Source organism: Nelumbo lutea, chromosome 7 (assembly GCF_056320005.1).
Source record: "Nelumbo lutea isolate HS-2025 chromosome 7, American lotus-T2T, whole genome shotgun sequence".
Taxonomy (NCBI): Eukaryota; Viridiplantae; Streptophyta; class Magnoliopsida; order Proteales; family Nelumbonaceae; genus Nelumbo; species Nelumbo lutea.
The window spans coordinates 53,305,362-53,321,413 of record NC_142690.1 but is presented as its reverse complement, the minus strand read 5'-3'; the positions used below and the strand labels follow the sequence as shown (position 1 = coordinate 53,321,413).

Genomic DNA, 16,052 nt, shown 5'->3' with positions numbered 1-16,052 from the left:
AGGAATTCTACGATTACCTGAGGTTGTAGCATGATTTGCAGAAACACAAATACCTGAATGGGCAAAAGCGGATGAAGAGGTGTTGCTTGAGGAGGACGCTGCAACAGTAGTCTCCAAGTGATTAATCAACCTCCCATATCTCTCAAACTCTACCTTTCTTAAAGTTGTTCCGAAACCTCTCTGGAAGAAGATTTGAATGAAGTTTCCAACAAGTATCCTTAGTATGTTTCGGTTTCTTGTAGTATTCACATATCACCCCCTTCTCAGTTACCCCCTTTGGTTTTATTCCAGCATGTGAAAAATGTTCTGAAGGTGGTGGAACCTGTAGTTGTACTTGCCGCCTGCTCTCTTCACTGCTCACCATAGAGTATGCCTAAGCAAGTGTTACTTCATCCTTGGCCAAAATATTATGCCTCGTAATATCAAATTCAGGATTAAGTCTTGTAAGGAATTTAAACACCCTATTTCTTTCCACAAATTTCTTGAAAGTCTTTGCATCTTTGGTGCTTTCCCATACAACTGCTTCCATAACATCAATCTCCGGCCATAGTGACTTCAACATCGAGCAGTAGACAGCTACACTCTTCTCCCCCTGTTTCAAATTTTTCACATCATTCTTCAGTTTGTAGGCCCTTGCAACATTCAATTTTTGAGAATATGTTTCTGTAGCATTATCTCAAATCTCCTTGGCTGAAGTCATCCAAAGATAGTGTTGACTTATGTGGGGCTGCATAGAATTTACCAACCACCCAATAACTGTGTAGTTGTCCTGAATCCATTTATCATTTGCAGGATCAGTCTCTTCCAGTTTCACCTTACTACCTGAGGGAAACCCTAGCTCACCTCTACTATAGACATGAATCTTTATAGATTGTGCCCAAGCTAAGTAATTTGTTCTGCCAAGTTTGATTGTAGTCACCCCTATCAGAATGGAATCTACGGGACCAACCCCAGACATCGGGATCTGCTTCATCTCACTTCCAGATTGCTCCATCAATCAAACAAAAATCAAAAAACAATGTTTTCAACCTTTATAAACCTAACTGAGGTCAGTCCAGTACTTAAAAATCCCAAAACTAGGGTTTCACTGTACCTTGCCTCCGGGGAAAGAGAAGTAGCCGCTCAAACCAAAGCTTCCCAAACCTCTTCCAATTGCAACCACCCACTTTTGGAGATAAAAAGGAATCCTCAAAGCCTTGAGCGCCAAATCCAAACAATCTCTTTAACCTGTAACTGGAAACTCTCTAGTCGACTAGGGTTTTGGGTAAAAAACCTGCAACCCCACTTTCTTAGCAATCTATAGCCAGATTCTGACTCTCCAAACCCTCTACCAACTAGGCATACAAGTTCTCTGAATGATCAGCAATTTATTTCTCCATACACCTTTCAATTAGAAAAAGTGTATGGGAAAAGAAAAGAAAAAAGGATAAAAGCGAAGGAAGACCTGCTCTGATACCAAGATGTGATTCAGACCAATAAAAAATAGTAGAATAATTTAGATTATAGCAAAAGATGTAGAGAAGAAGAAGGAAGAATGGAGAAGAAAGGAGAAAGGAGAAGGAGTTCGATAATCTCTTCTTTCCCCACTCTAATCTTTTATTAATCTTACTTAAGTTACATAATTTACAAGTTTGCCCTTAAGTGGGCGTCCACCACAGCAGCATACTTAGAAAACATAAACAAGAATTAAAAGGCCCATTAAGAACAAATAACAAGAAAGAACTAATCAATAAGACACTAATGGGCTTCGGCCTAGTCTCTCTACAGGAAGATCAACAAATACCTTAGCGGATGGGTTAGCTAAGCAAAGGGCTTCAAGGGAACATTTATTTTGGGCTGCACTATATTTTTTATTCTATTTTATTCCTGTTTTAACTTGATGTAATACTTTGTTAGGAGAGGTAACAGCTTGTACCTCTCCATGGGCTTCCTGTAATGCCTTAATTTTCTGGTTTAATAAAATTATCTTCATTCATCAAAAAAAAAAAAAATCAATGGGCAGTAAAAGCTGAAGAAAATGAATCAAGAATCCTACCAGTGACCGGTGAGGTAAAATAGAGACACAGCTAGAAGGCTCCATTGCGTGACAGAAAGAATATCTGTGGCTCCAATAGTGCCATTCATGGTATCTTGTTCCAAATTCTCTAACCTTATTATGCACCATCCTGTCATAATAAGAAAGTAGAGAGCATTACACCTACAAGAAATGCAAAAAATCCAATAAAACAAGCACAGGATGAAGCAACTATATAATGGAAAGGTACCTGCAATTATAGATACCAAACTAACCAAGAAACCTTGTCTTCCCAGTAAGATAATGATGGATGAACTCCATGCAGATAACATAGTCACTGTTTTGATAACTAGAACTTCTTTGTAATCCGAAGTCTTTCCCTTCTGCTTAAACAATTGAGCAACTGCTAGTAACACTAATAACCCACATCCAATAGCATAAATTATCCGTGGGACAGAATTTCTTCCTATGCCTTCAAGCACCAGAGGAATTTCCAGCATGTTACTTTCTAAGGCCCAATGCACTGCTATGAGCATATAACTTAAAACGGTTGCTGTGGTAAAGATAATTTTAAGAACCCTCCAACATGAGCTGCCAGAAGTGGTCGTATACAGAAGGTATGCTAAAAAAACTAGTGCTAGTATTGGAACAATCTCAGAAATAAAAGCCCAAAAGAAGTGACTCTCATCAATACCAAGCATCCTCAGAGGATATGTGCTCATAAGCATGGCACTGACAGCCTGCTTTGAAAGCCCAATTTCAACAATAAATCTGGAAATGGATATCAATAGAAGAAATGCAACTGCCTGCAAATGTCTTATGAACGATTAGCTTCAACAAATGATGTCTACAGATATAGAAAAAAGGTTCCCTAATCACTTAATCAGGTCAAGTAGGGAGCTCCCTACAAGAACCCACCAATTTTACCACATAGAGAGATCTTGTGGCTGATTCAGAATATTCATCCGATGGGGGACCCACTGGATTGCCCACATACACAATTCTACAGTCCCCATATCTGCCATATTGCCCACCTTGCACTACTGTTTTCACAACTAATATTAGCTGTCCAAAGTTTTAATTTCTTAAAACTTACCTAAAATGTTTGTTTAATTTGCATATGTAGCAAAGATTTCTGGGCCTAATCTTTTTCCAAGAATTAGGGTGGAGAGAGAAACTTGGAGACTCCTATTGAACTCCAAACTAGTTTGCCACATGCAAGAGTCTTGGTCATTTAGGATGCTTACAAAACACCCCTACAGTTGCCATAGTTCCGCCATGTGAAAGAATATGTGGCAAGCCAAGCCATCTACCCAGTAAGGGACCCTCTGGATCAGGAACCTGTTCAATTCTCCAGTCCATATTAGCCTTACACCCAAACTTTTATTAGTTTTTCCATGATTAACATTGACTGTTGAAAGTTTCAATACTTTAATACTGAACTTGTTAGAAAGACAGACAGACTTATTCTGTCCATGTGCCAAATTTCTTGGGGCGATTGAATTTGCCTCATGAAAGAACCTGTGGAGCCATTTTAGGCCCCAAACCAGTTTGCCACATGGAAGATTCCTTGGTAGTTCAACCTTCACCAAAGAACCCAGATATAAGGAGTGGGCTTGCTAGTTGGTTTGTTTAGTGAGCCTTCTCTTAAGGGGTCTCAAAATTCCCTTCCTTACCCTCTATATATGGTTTCTATAAAAAAAAAAAAAAAAATTTGAATAGCTAATAATATTTGTGAAAACTACCGATATAATGTGGGATATGGGGATGACACAGATTCTGGATTGGACATGTCACCAATACAATGGGTTCATTATAAGATACCTCTACGTGCCAGAATTAGGCTTGTTCATGTAGGATGTCCCTACTTCACACTAGTAGGGAACACAGTTGCTATAAAAGCACATCTAAAATAAACAAATTAGTCAGCAGAATCTCTGAGAAGAGAAATAGAGACATGATTTAACAATACATACTTCTGCTAACATCTTATTCTTCATGATTGAATAACGTAAATTAAGGATACCAGTTGTACCCAAAAGAAAGTTTGCTACTTTTCCTTCCGTCACTGATGCCAAGAGAATAAAAAACATAAGCAGAAAGAAATGCAGAATGGAAATAATAAATAGAAAATCCATATTAGAGAAGATATTGAGCAATGATACAGTGAGAACTTACAGATGTAACTATTTGAAAGAAAACTGCATGCTCGCATTGCAACCATAAAAACAGCAAAAACGACCCTTAAAGAGATACCCGAAGCCCTAACTGAAGGGTAAGTGGCCTGGCACAGCATATGTGCCCTCCTAAAAGCAAAAAAGTGGACGAGTAGCGAAAATAGCATAATGCCTATACCAGCACCCATCATCCATAAATCAAACTCGGTCCATTTTGAGCGTGCAAGTTCTGCAACACTTGCCAAAAAATTTGAATATGTATTAATTTGCCCCTCAAGAGCTGATAATGTAGAAGCAAAGTTTTCATTAAGGGTTTCTTGCCCAGACAAGAATGACTTCTGTACACTATTTGACCAATTATTCAGCGCTTGAGCATAGATCACTTCTACATGGAGTAAATCTTCAGAGGAAAAACCAATAACTGATGATGCTGAATAGACATCAATATATCTTTTAACCTGCAAATGAAAGATTAAAATCATGATGGTGTCATAAAAAAGGTATGATACATCATGATATCGTCAAGAGAAAAAGGTGTTGCATTAGCAGAAGTATCACTGTGCACAGTAACACATACATGCCCAAGTCTACGTGTATGTTCACACATACATATGCATACCGACAAATAAGTTTGGGTTAAATAACTGCCATTTCACATTCAGGATGCTTACCAACTTCATACCAGTAATTAAATAAGTGGCTTTGCAACCTTATCATTATGATGCCTCCTTAGAATTTTCCTCTATTTTCTAACACAAAACAATATGATTCCCTAGATACATAACAAAACAAGGAGAGGTATGATCAGCAACAGCAGGCCTTAGGCCCATTACCATTGAGCTACGTTAGTGCCTAAGGCTAAGTTTGATTACAATTCTGCTCCAAAGAACCACTATTCGAAGAATGAAATCTGAGCCAAAAATGATTCTTCTTTGAAGATAGATTTAGCTTTAAAGATTTTCTTTTTTTTATATATCTTTTGTAGGGCTACACAACCAGGGGTAGCCCATCCCCCAACCCACCCACCCCAAACCCAGGTGCAGGCGGGATTCGATCCCAAGTCTGCTACAACTAGCAGGAGACCTTACCAACCAGCTGGTTGGCACCTTTCAGCTTTAAAGAATCAACACTTAGAATAAATTTTTGAACCCAGAAAAAGAATTACTTCCAACAATTTTCATAAATTCAAACATAGAGTGATTCTTAGAATCACAAAATTCAAGCATAAAGTGATTCTTCTATTCGTTTAAGGAGGAAAGGAATAGAAGAATTTTTCAAAATAGTTCCAACGAACTCAACTGTTTAATTTCTATTTCTTTTGGAAACCTAATCTCCTGGACAGCAGCTGCAAAAGGTCTCCAAAGCAGGGTGCTTGGAACCCAGCTGGGGTCTAGTAGTTTATTTGAGTTGTAAGTCAGTGTTGGGTCCTTACCTTTTTTCAAAAAAAAAAAAAAATCACCAGAATGAATTCTAGGAAAGCATGCCAAATGGAGCCTAAATATTCTACAGCCATGGCAAACTTCCCTTTCACTACTCAACCTATATGCAAGCCCATACCAAGCCTGTTCCAATAGGCCCAATGAAAAAGGTACTAGAAAGAGGATGTTCCAAGGAGGACTCCAAGAAGATAAGATTAATAGTTAAATTTGTCTCTTTTTTGGTAGTAATAAAAAATTAATAAGGAAAAAAGGTACATCCAAGGGATGATGAGAGACCACCAAGAAAGGAAACAAAACAAAGAATAAAGATTACAAAGAGATCAGATCCCATGTTCTAACTCTAAAGCAACTCAGAAATTATTGTCTTCCTTTGAAATGCTTTCAAACTATGGTAATATCAAAAATCAATTTCTAAATTTCTTTTGCTTAAGTAGACAACTTGATCCCTGCGCTTTGAACAGCTATCAAAAATTCTTCTATTTCTTTCATTCCAAATTTCCCAGCAAATAGCAAAAGGAATACACCTCCAAACTAGCTTTGCCTTCCTATTTCCCTCAAAATAGGCAACTAACCAAATATTTTTTTTGGCAATCTCAGATTCCACATGTCAAGACTAGAAAGGCTAAAATAGTAACCCCACACATACTTTGTAAAACAGCAACCAAAAAATAAATGCATCACCTCCCAACGGACACATTTTTACGGATTGATAAAAAAATGGACACACTTCTACCGATAAGCTTGTAAAGCCCTGAACATAATTTACAAAATATACCAATACCCGACCAATGATCCTCCCAAAATCTTATGTTAGCTCCGTCTCCCACCTCGAAAGAGACATAGTTCAACCGTTCAACAAGGCTGATTGAAAATTCATAATTCCTTTCCACACACAAGCTCCATAGGAAAATTTTACCTCTTTTGAATCCCACCCAAAGTCTGTAACCCCATATTTATAAGCCACCACCTTCTTCCACAGAGTTTCTTTCCTGCCCAAAACTCCAAAGCCATTTCCCCAGCAAAGCCTTATTAAACAGTCTTATTCTTGTTATCTCAAAATCACCATCTTTCTTCTCCCTACACACCCAGTCCCACTTCACAAGAGGATATTTTTTTTCTCCATATGTTTTATATTCCATGAAAACTCTTTCAATCTCTTCAATTGCATCCACCACAGATAACGGGATCTTGAGCAGTGAAAGAGAAATCCAATTTTCTGCCAGTTATGTTCAAAGGAACGAACTATGCTTTGTGGAAGTTCCACTTTCAGTTTTATGTGGAAGGGAAGGGCTCCAAGGGCTGGTGGATGATGGTACACGTAAGAAACCTGATAGTGGGGATGCTGAGAAATTGCAAACCTAAAACGTCAACAATGCCAACGAGGTTTTCTGGATCCTCAGTTCCTTCACTACAGATGTTGCTATACCTATACAGAGTTTCGTGTACTGCTAAGGAAATTTTCATGTAGATGGAAAAAGTGTATCAGCACTCCAGTCTTTCCCGTCAATACCAAATTGAAACAGTAGTGTACAGTAGTGTAACTTTTCATATTATACATAATGATGTTTGGTTGTCTTCTGTGGTTTCCAGACTTGGATATAAATACTTTGTTTCTTTCATTGATGACTGCACCAAATACGCATGGATATAATTTTTATGAAAGAAATAAGAAGTGCTCCCTACATTTAGATTGTTTCTTGTTATGGTGAAACTCAATTCAATGCCTTGGAGAAAGTTTTACATTCCGACTCATAGAAATATTATGATGGCAACTTGAGTACTTTTCAAACCTTTTTAAAAGAACAAGGAATTCAATCTGGAAGATCTTGCTTTGGCACTCCACATCAAAATGGGCTGGCAAAACGCAAGAATGGCTGAATGGGCATAATTTGAGTGCGGTGAGGACCCTTCTTTCTAACTCACATGCGCCTAATCCCTTTTGGGTGGAGGCCGCCGGCACTACTATGTTTCTTATTAACTTGCTTCCTTCATCAATGTTAAAAGATTTGTCACCATATGAATGCTTATTTCATCATTCTCCTAACTTTTCTATGCTTCATGTGTTTAGATGTGTTTGTTTTGTTCACCACCCTCCTCATGAGCACGCAAAGCTCACTTCTCAAGCAACTGTGTGTGTATTTGTGGGTTATAGTCTTGATCACAAGAGATTCCTTTGTTATGATCCCAAACTTCGTTGTGCTCACATCTCACGGAATGTTATATTTCTAGAAAACATTTCTTTCTTTTCTCACATGGAAAAATCATCTACCACCTCTAGATATTTCTTGCATTCTTTTGATTCTACAGGGCTTGCAGATCCTCCTCCATCTATTTCTTTTGCCCGGCCCTTCCAAGTCTACATGAAGAGGCATCTAATAGCTTCAACACTTGCATCCTTGCCCCTTTTAGCACCATTTGTTGGCTCTCGGTCCCCTCTAAAGGGATGGGAGATCCATCAAATGGGTGGCCGAACCCTGCAAGAAGGTTGGGCGAAATTCCAAAATTTCGTTCTCTCCCATCCGGGAATTGCATTCCCTAATTTAGAAAACTGCATTTACAAGGTTCGTTCTTGAAACCAAAACCGGACCAGATTTGAAACCAATGGGAAGTGAGGGATATACCTGATACGAAGTAGTAGTAACTCCCATCACAGGTGTTCACGCCCAAAGAAAAGACCAAAACCCGCTTCCACTGAAGATGACACAATGTGTAGTGAAACAGGATCAGTAGGATGGTTCTTCAACAAGAACCTGAATTCTTTAACAAGAATCGAGCAAGGGCGGCTGGTGAGCACAACTTCAGGTTGCTTCTACCAAGAAGCAATATCAAGAACTCTTCTTGATCAGATCCACAAGTGGAGATCGAACAGGGTAGGGGCGGCAATAACTGGGGAAGAATTCTGCAGTTTGTTGTTGTGTGTAAAATCTGAAGAATTCGCCTCAACCTCCTAATCTAATTAGGAGAGAGTTTCCTAATCCAAATCTGATATTTGGATTTGGGCTCTCAAAATGATAAGAATTAATCTTATCCTTCAGCTAATCCTAATCAGCTTAAAAGCTGAATTCGCCCCCTTTTAATTTAACTAACTTAAGCCCAGTTCGAATTGGGCTTAAGCCCATTAAGCTTATGTGCTCACTTACTCTTAATCTGCCGGCCCACTTGGCTCTCTTTGTATGGCATGGGACCCTAGCATTGATCTACACATCAGCCACATGGGTTCAGCCCAGCCTCTGTTACAAGGCATGGCCGAATTCACTGTAGGAGACAGTGAACCCTTAAGTCCATCACCATGGGCTCTTAATAGGCCCAACATTTACATTAAATGGTTCTTGGATCCAGCCACCTTATGAAAACCTAAGAACTATGGCCAGATGCAAGATTAGCCCATTAGGCATTACCCTCAATGGTCTTACACTTAACCTCTCAGCCCTTAATGATCAAACACTGCCCGACAAGAAAGGACCTCTCCTTCGGCTGCAAGGTGCAGTGTTGCACTCTCTACTCAGATGGATCCCAGGAATTAAAACATTTTGCAAACATTTTGAAACCATAATATATATGTATAAATATATATTTTGCAAAAACAAATCTCAACATTTGAAATCAATTGCCGACAGTTTAAGTTTCCATTAGAGAGAGTGCATTACCCGATCATTCACTTTGTCTGACAAAGGGGCTGATTTTGTCACTATGATCACCCACTCAAGTGAATTCTCGGACTACCCCAACATACCCAGGTTTTGACCCCCTCTAATGATCTCACTGATTGGCATATCAAAGACACCTCAATCTGACACCTAGTGCAGTACCATAATCGAATCTAGGGGTCAGGTGTAACTTTCCAATTTTGTCCATCTATCTCCAAGGTCCAGGGCAATACTAGAAATTGGTCTGGTTCAAGGTTTCAAGAAAACCCACACTTCATGTACCTCAGGTCTCACCATGGCAGCTGAGACAAGCCACCCCAATCGACTTTGTGGCACATTAGTGTCAGCCTTGGCAGGATAGACCTCCCCAGATCTATCCAACGGCTATGAAGATTCTAAACTAACACGAGTCTCAAAAGTGTCTAGTTTATGGGTAAAAACACAAAAACATACCACAATGACATGAATCAATTATGTACTTTTATTCATTTACAATAAATGTCAAAAGGTACATCAATCTTATTAGAGCTAAGGGCATAACTGTCTAACAACTCCCACTTGCACTTAGGTCCAATCAGGTACAAGTCGGAGTCCCATACTATCCACGTGTTTCTCAAACACTTTCTGTGTAAGCAACTTAGTCAATGAGTCTATTACATTCTCCACTGATGCTATTTTCTGAATCAGGACGTCCCATCTACCAACTATCTCCCGCAATACATGGTACTTCCTCTCGATGTGCTTCGACTTCGAGTGGGCTCGTGGCTACATAGCTTGAGCTATAGCTCCAGTGTTGTCACACAACGGTGAATGGGTGATGTGCTAGACGGAACTACTACTAATTCCTAAATGAATTTCTTCATCCAGATAGCTTCTTTAGCAGCTTCACTTGCGGCAAGGTATTCGGCTTCGATTGTGGAACCTGCGGTGGAACCTTGTTTGCTGCTTTTCCAGCTAACTGCACAGGCCCCCATCGTAAAGATGTACCCAAATGTAAACTTTCTATCATCTGGATCTGACTAGAAATCGGCATCAGTATACCCTTGGATCTATAGTGAACTACCATCGTATACCAGACAAAACTCTTTTGTCCTTCGAAGGTATTTCAGTATGTTCTTCACAACTGTCCAATGTTCTTGTCCTGGGTTAGACTGGTATCTACTTACCACACTCACTGCCTGAGCAATGCCAGGACGAGTGCACAACATGGCATACATGATGCTCCCTACGGTTGAGGCATAGGGAATCTCCTTCATGCCCTCAATCTCCTCGGGAGTCTTGGGAAACATACCCTTAGAGAGAGTGACTCCGTATTGTATCTTTTGACAATCTTGTCAATGTAAGTAGACTGGGATAATCCAATTATCCTCTTCAATCTATCTCTAGAGTCGAAGTCCCAAAATATAGGTGGCTTCTCCAAGATCTTTCATGGAGAATTGCTGTGAAAGCCACACTTTCACCGTATTTAACATTCCTACATCATTCCCAATGAGTAGAATGTCATCTACATACAGAACCAAGAATGTAACCTTATCCCCATTGGTCTTCCTGTAAACACAAGTCTCACTCGGATTTTACATCAAATGATGATTTTAATCCCAAAAAGTTTATATAAATAAAATATAAATAATAGAATAATTATCTTAGTACTTAAAATTTATAAAATTGTGCATGATATATAATATAATAGGTTCATATTTATGCATCCCGGGTATCGGGTATCGGATACCCTAAAGTCAAAACCCAAACCCGTCCCAAACCCTATAGGGTTTTGATAAACGGGTCCTATTAGGGTCGAGACGGGTCGGGTACCCAAAAACTCGCACGAAAAAGCCATCCCTAGTTTTGGGACAACCACCAAAACCCGTGTAAGAGCTATATTCTCCCCTATTCATCATCTCCCATTACCTCATCCCTTTCACCTACTGAAACACCTTCCAATGACCCATTTTCACAACTCTTGGGATGAACAAATAGTCAAGGTTGATTGTACCCAAACCAAATTTAAAATTCGAGTTCATTAACTCAACCTGGCAACTAATCCACCCTAGTTTGCTTACTAGACTGTCCATGCACATCTCCTTGTCTTCATCAAAACATTAGCATCTTTATGCAACCGCCCCACAATAAAATGCATCAAATGTAAGTGTTCAATTGGCATCCTCCATATTTTGTAACTAATCATGTATCTCCACCTCAACGGTGAAGCTCTTCCTTTTTGTTCTGCTTCCAATCACCATATTTCTCCTACCCTGCTTTTCTGGATGGTTTTCTTCCATGTCTCGCTATCTTTCAGACTTCTTCCTTTCATAGGACCAGCATCTGCTCAAACCCAATGGCTAAACTCCCTGTAACTACTATCACTCCCAATCTCTAGACCTCAATTCTTGTCATCAACCAGTTTCATACGATGCCAATTATCATGGCCTGCATCTCCACAATAAAAACAAAAAAAAGGTAGTCTTCAAATCTAATATCTACTCGTAAAGGCTTTAATCCTCTTCTATGCACAAGGACTTTCAATTTCAAAGGCTTCGTTAGATATCCAGCTCGTCTCTGTAGGCTAAATAACTCAGCCACAAAGTCGTCCTATCCACCGTTATATCTTTGACCAACTTTCCAACCTTCCCAACTATCTTCTTCCCAATATCATTGATCCTATACTCAATGGGAAGTTGTGTATTTGAATGGTGAAAACTGAAAGGTGAGAGTAGAAATCACTTATTGCAGTTTTAGATAAACTCCTTGTGAAGAGAAAGAAGAAGAAGATGAAGAGTTTCAGTAGTAGAGAAGAAAAGAGGAGAAGGATGTCAACCAGAATTGAATTAGTTTTGGCCACCAGCCCCTCTTTGTATTATATGCTCAACTTAAAAGAACAAGAGATTACAAGAATGCCCTTAGTAGGGCGGCTACTTAAGTAGTTGAACAGTTACAACTTAAAAAGCATAAACTAATGGGCCTAATGCCCAACAACTCCCTAACTTAACAACTTAAGAATAAGAAATAAATAACTGGGCCCAATAACTAGAAATCAGCCCAACTCAACACTCCCCCTCAAGTTGAGAGTAAATGTCACACATTCCCAACTTGCGTAGATCATGCTCCAGCTTGTTTCTTGAAACACCTTCATCAGCAAGCTGCAGATCAGAAGCAATGTATGGGAGACAAACTTCCCTAGAAGTCACCCTTTCTCTAATTTAGTGTCTATCCACTTCAATGTGCTTTGTCCGGTCATGGTGAACTGGATTATGGGCAATGTTAATTGTTTCTTGATTATCACAGTACAGCACCATAGGTTCTTCTGCCTTTACACCAATCTCTCCTAACAAGGAACGGATCCAGAGAAGTTCTGAAACTCCATGTGCCATGGCCATGTATTCAGCTTCTGCACTTGATCTTGCCACCACTATTTGTTTCTTACTTTTCCACGAGACTATGTTACCCCAACAAGGGCACAGACTCCTAAAGTAGATCTCTTGTCATGAAGGCATCCTGCCCAATCAGCATTTGTATAAGCCTCTAGCTTCAATTGTCCATGATCAACAAACAATATGCCTCCGCCTGGGTGTCCCTTCAGATAAGCAAGAATCCTGCCAACAGCCTCCCAATGCTAGACTCGTGGAGCATGCATGTATTGGCTTACCACACTCACTACATAGGAGATGTCTGGTCTTATCATACACAAATAAAGCAGCCGCCCCACAAGTCTCTGATATCTCCCAATGTCCTTTACCAACTCACCTTCTAATGCATTAATTTTGTGATTTTGATCAATAGGAGTGTTGATTGCCTTTGTTTCAAGCTTCCCTGTTTCTTGTAGAAGATCCAAAACATACTTCCTCTGAGAAATAAAAATTCCACGTTTTGATCTTGCAACTTCAATGCCTAAGAAGTACGCTCCAAGATCCTTAAATTCATATTCTTTGTGTAGATTCTTCTTCAAACTATCAATCTCACTTAGGTCATTCCCTATGACAACAATATCATCCACATAAACAATTAGGACTGACACCAAGGATCCACTCCGCTTCACAAACAAGGTATGGTCAGATTGAGTATGAGTGTAGCCAAAAGCAACTAAGGCCTTCCTAAACCTGTCAAACCATGCTCTGGGTGATTGCTTTAAACCATAAAGTGACTTCTTAAGTCTGCATACCTTTCCCTTTTCAGCATCAATGTAGAAACTAGCAGGAACATCCATATACACTTCCTCTTGCAGATCTCCATGTAGGAAAGCGTTCTTCACATCAACTTGAAACAGGGGCCAAGAGTATGTGGCAGCAAGAGAAAGAAGTATCCGAACAAAAGTCATCTTTGCAACTAGTGCAAAGGTCTTTAAGTAATCAATGCCATAAGTCTGTGTGTACCCTTTTGCAACAAGTCTAGCTTTATACCTTTCTATACTTCCTTCTGCTTTATATTTGACTATGTAAGCCCATTTGCATCTGACAGTCTCCTTGCCCTCAAGTAGATCCACAATCTCCCATGTCTGATTCTTAATTAAAGCTTCCATCTCTTCTTGCATAGCTATTTTCCACTCAGGTTTGGAGAGAGCCTCACTGACACCCTTGGGTATAGACACAGAGTCAAGAGAGGAAAGGAAAGGAAAGCACGGTAGGAAGGAGAAAGTCCACTATAGGATAAATACTGTGTAATACAATGAGCAGTACACTTTCTCTTCCCTTTTCTAAGAGCAATAGGAAGGTCCAGGTTATCTGTAATGGGATTAGTAGAATCAATGGGAACTAAAACAATAGAAAGATCAAAAGGAATACCTGAATCCATGTTAGCTGAATCTAGAGTCTCCAAGGAACCGATAGAAAGCGATGTGAGTTCTACTGCAGTGGAATCAACCTCTCTGTGTAGTCTCTGTCATAAGTAACGCTAAGAAGCAAGACGCACGGGAGGTGGTAAGGTAGGTGACATAGGAGGATCAGACACAGGAGTAGACATAGGAACTGGAACCGGAAGAGGAATAGACTACTCACTCACTTCCCCAAAACACTCCCCCTGACATCCATAGTAACATACCGACTCCCAACGATTGGATCACAGCAGCAGTACCCTTTCTGATTTTCTGCATGACTTCTTTGCCTTCGGATCAAGCTTCAAATGATGAGGACCAAGAGTATGTGCAAAGAAAACACACCCAAACACTCTAAGAGGAATGTGGAACATCTCCCCCTCAGGAAAAAGGAGGCTGAATGGGGTGCTGAATCCAAGTATACGGGAGGGCACCCTGTTAATCAAAAAGACTACTGTGAGAACTGCATCACCCCAAAAATGAACTGGAACTATAGATGTGATCATCATGCTTCTTGCAATCTCAACAATGTGCCTGTTCTTCCACTTTGCAACACTCTTGATGGTAAATCTGATTGAAGGTTATAGCAAAGAGAAGAGAAGAGAAGAGAAAAGGAGAGAAGAGAAGAGAAGAAGGAAGAAGTGTTGAGGCAATGGAACGGTACTGGCGGAGCCAGCTTCATTATAATATTAAGGGCGTAAAAAATAAGAAGGGAAATGACCCTTGTGCCCCTACTGAGTGATAGTACAATAATGGATTAAAATAAAAAAGGCTTTAATCAGCCAAACAGACCCTAACAAACATAAAATCAATTATTTTAACACTTTCAACACTCCCCCTCAAGTTGGAGCATTATTGTCAATCATGCCCAACTTGTCACACAAATCATTATGTCGCACATGATGAAGGCCTTTGGTGAAGATGTCTGCAAGTTGTTCTTCTGAGTTGACATATGGGGTGCACACCTCTCCACTTACAAGTTTCTCTCTAATAAAATGCTTGTCCACTTCAATGTGTTTCGTCCTATTATGGAGGACTAGATTAGCTGCAATGTTGATAGCAGTCTTATTGTCGCAACAGAGTAACATAGGGTTGCTAATGTAAAACCCAATTCTCCTAACAGATTTCTTATCCACATGATTTCAGCAACTCCATGAGACATAGCTCTGTATTCTGCTTCAGCACTAGACCTAGACACCACACTTGCTTCTTACTTCTCCATGTGACTAGATTTCCCCCTACAAAGGCACAATATCCAGTGGTAAACTTTCGGTCATCAACTTGCCATGCCCAATCAGCATCAGTATATATCTCCACCTTTAAATGTCCATGTTTCTAAAACAGCAAAGTAGCTCCAGGAAACTTCTTAAGGTATCTGAGGATCCTCTCTGCAGCTTCAAGGTGAGTTGTCTTAGGATTGTACATGAACTGACTAAGGACACCCACTGCATAAGCAATATCAGGCTTGGTCATAGACAAATACAAGAGTCTCCCTATAAGTCTCTGAAACTTCTTCACATCTTTTAAGAACTCTCCCTGACTGTCTCCCAGATGATGGTTAGGTTCAATTGGTGAGTCAATTGGTCTCACCCCCAGTTTGCTTGTATCTTCTAGTAGATCTAGTACATATTTCCGTTGGGAAATAAAGATGCCCTTGTGAGAGCGGGTAACTTCAATTCCAAGGAAATAACGTAAGGGGCCTAGATCTTTTACCTCAAATTGAGTGGCTAAGAACTTTTATAGTCTCTGTATTTCAGCCTCCCAATCTCCTGTGATCACTATGTCATCCACATACATAATTAGAGCAGCAATTTTCCCTTCACCTTTCTTTACAAATAGTGTGTGATCTGACTGGCATTGTTTGAACCCCATCTGCTGAACTGCTGAGTAGAACTCACTAAACTAGGCCCAAGGAGATTGTTTCAGTCCATATAAAGATTTTTTTACCTTGCACACCTTTTGTTCACCACC

At 39.8% G+C, this 16,052-nt stretch overlaps 1 protein-coding gene across 2 annotated transcripts in view; it reads right to left on the bottom strand.

The window, feature by feature from the left end:
• LOC148846412 (Alkaline-phosphatase-like family protein) overlaps positions 1-16,052 on the bottom strand; it is a 76,105-nt gene that overhangs the window by 13,571 nt on the left and 46,482 nt on the right. For both annotated transcript variants that reach the window (XM_088956359.1, XM_088956360.1), the window contains exons 13-16: positions 4,193-4,649; positions 3,991-4,082; positions 2,265-2,820; positions 2,036-2,165 (exon numbers count right to left, since the gene is read on the bottom strand). In XM_088956359.1, the coding sequence (XP_088812485.1) occupies positions 2,036-2,165; positions 2,265-2,820; positions 3,991-4,082; positions 4,193-4,649 (1,235 nt within the window). The remainder of the gene's footprint in view (positions 1-2,035; positions 2,166-2,264; positions 2,821-3,990; positions 4,083-4,192; positions 4,650-16,052) is intronic.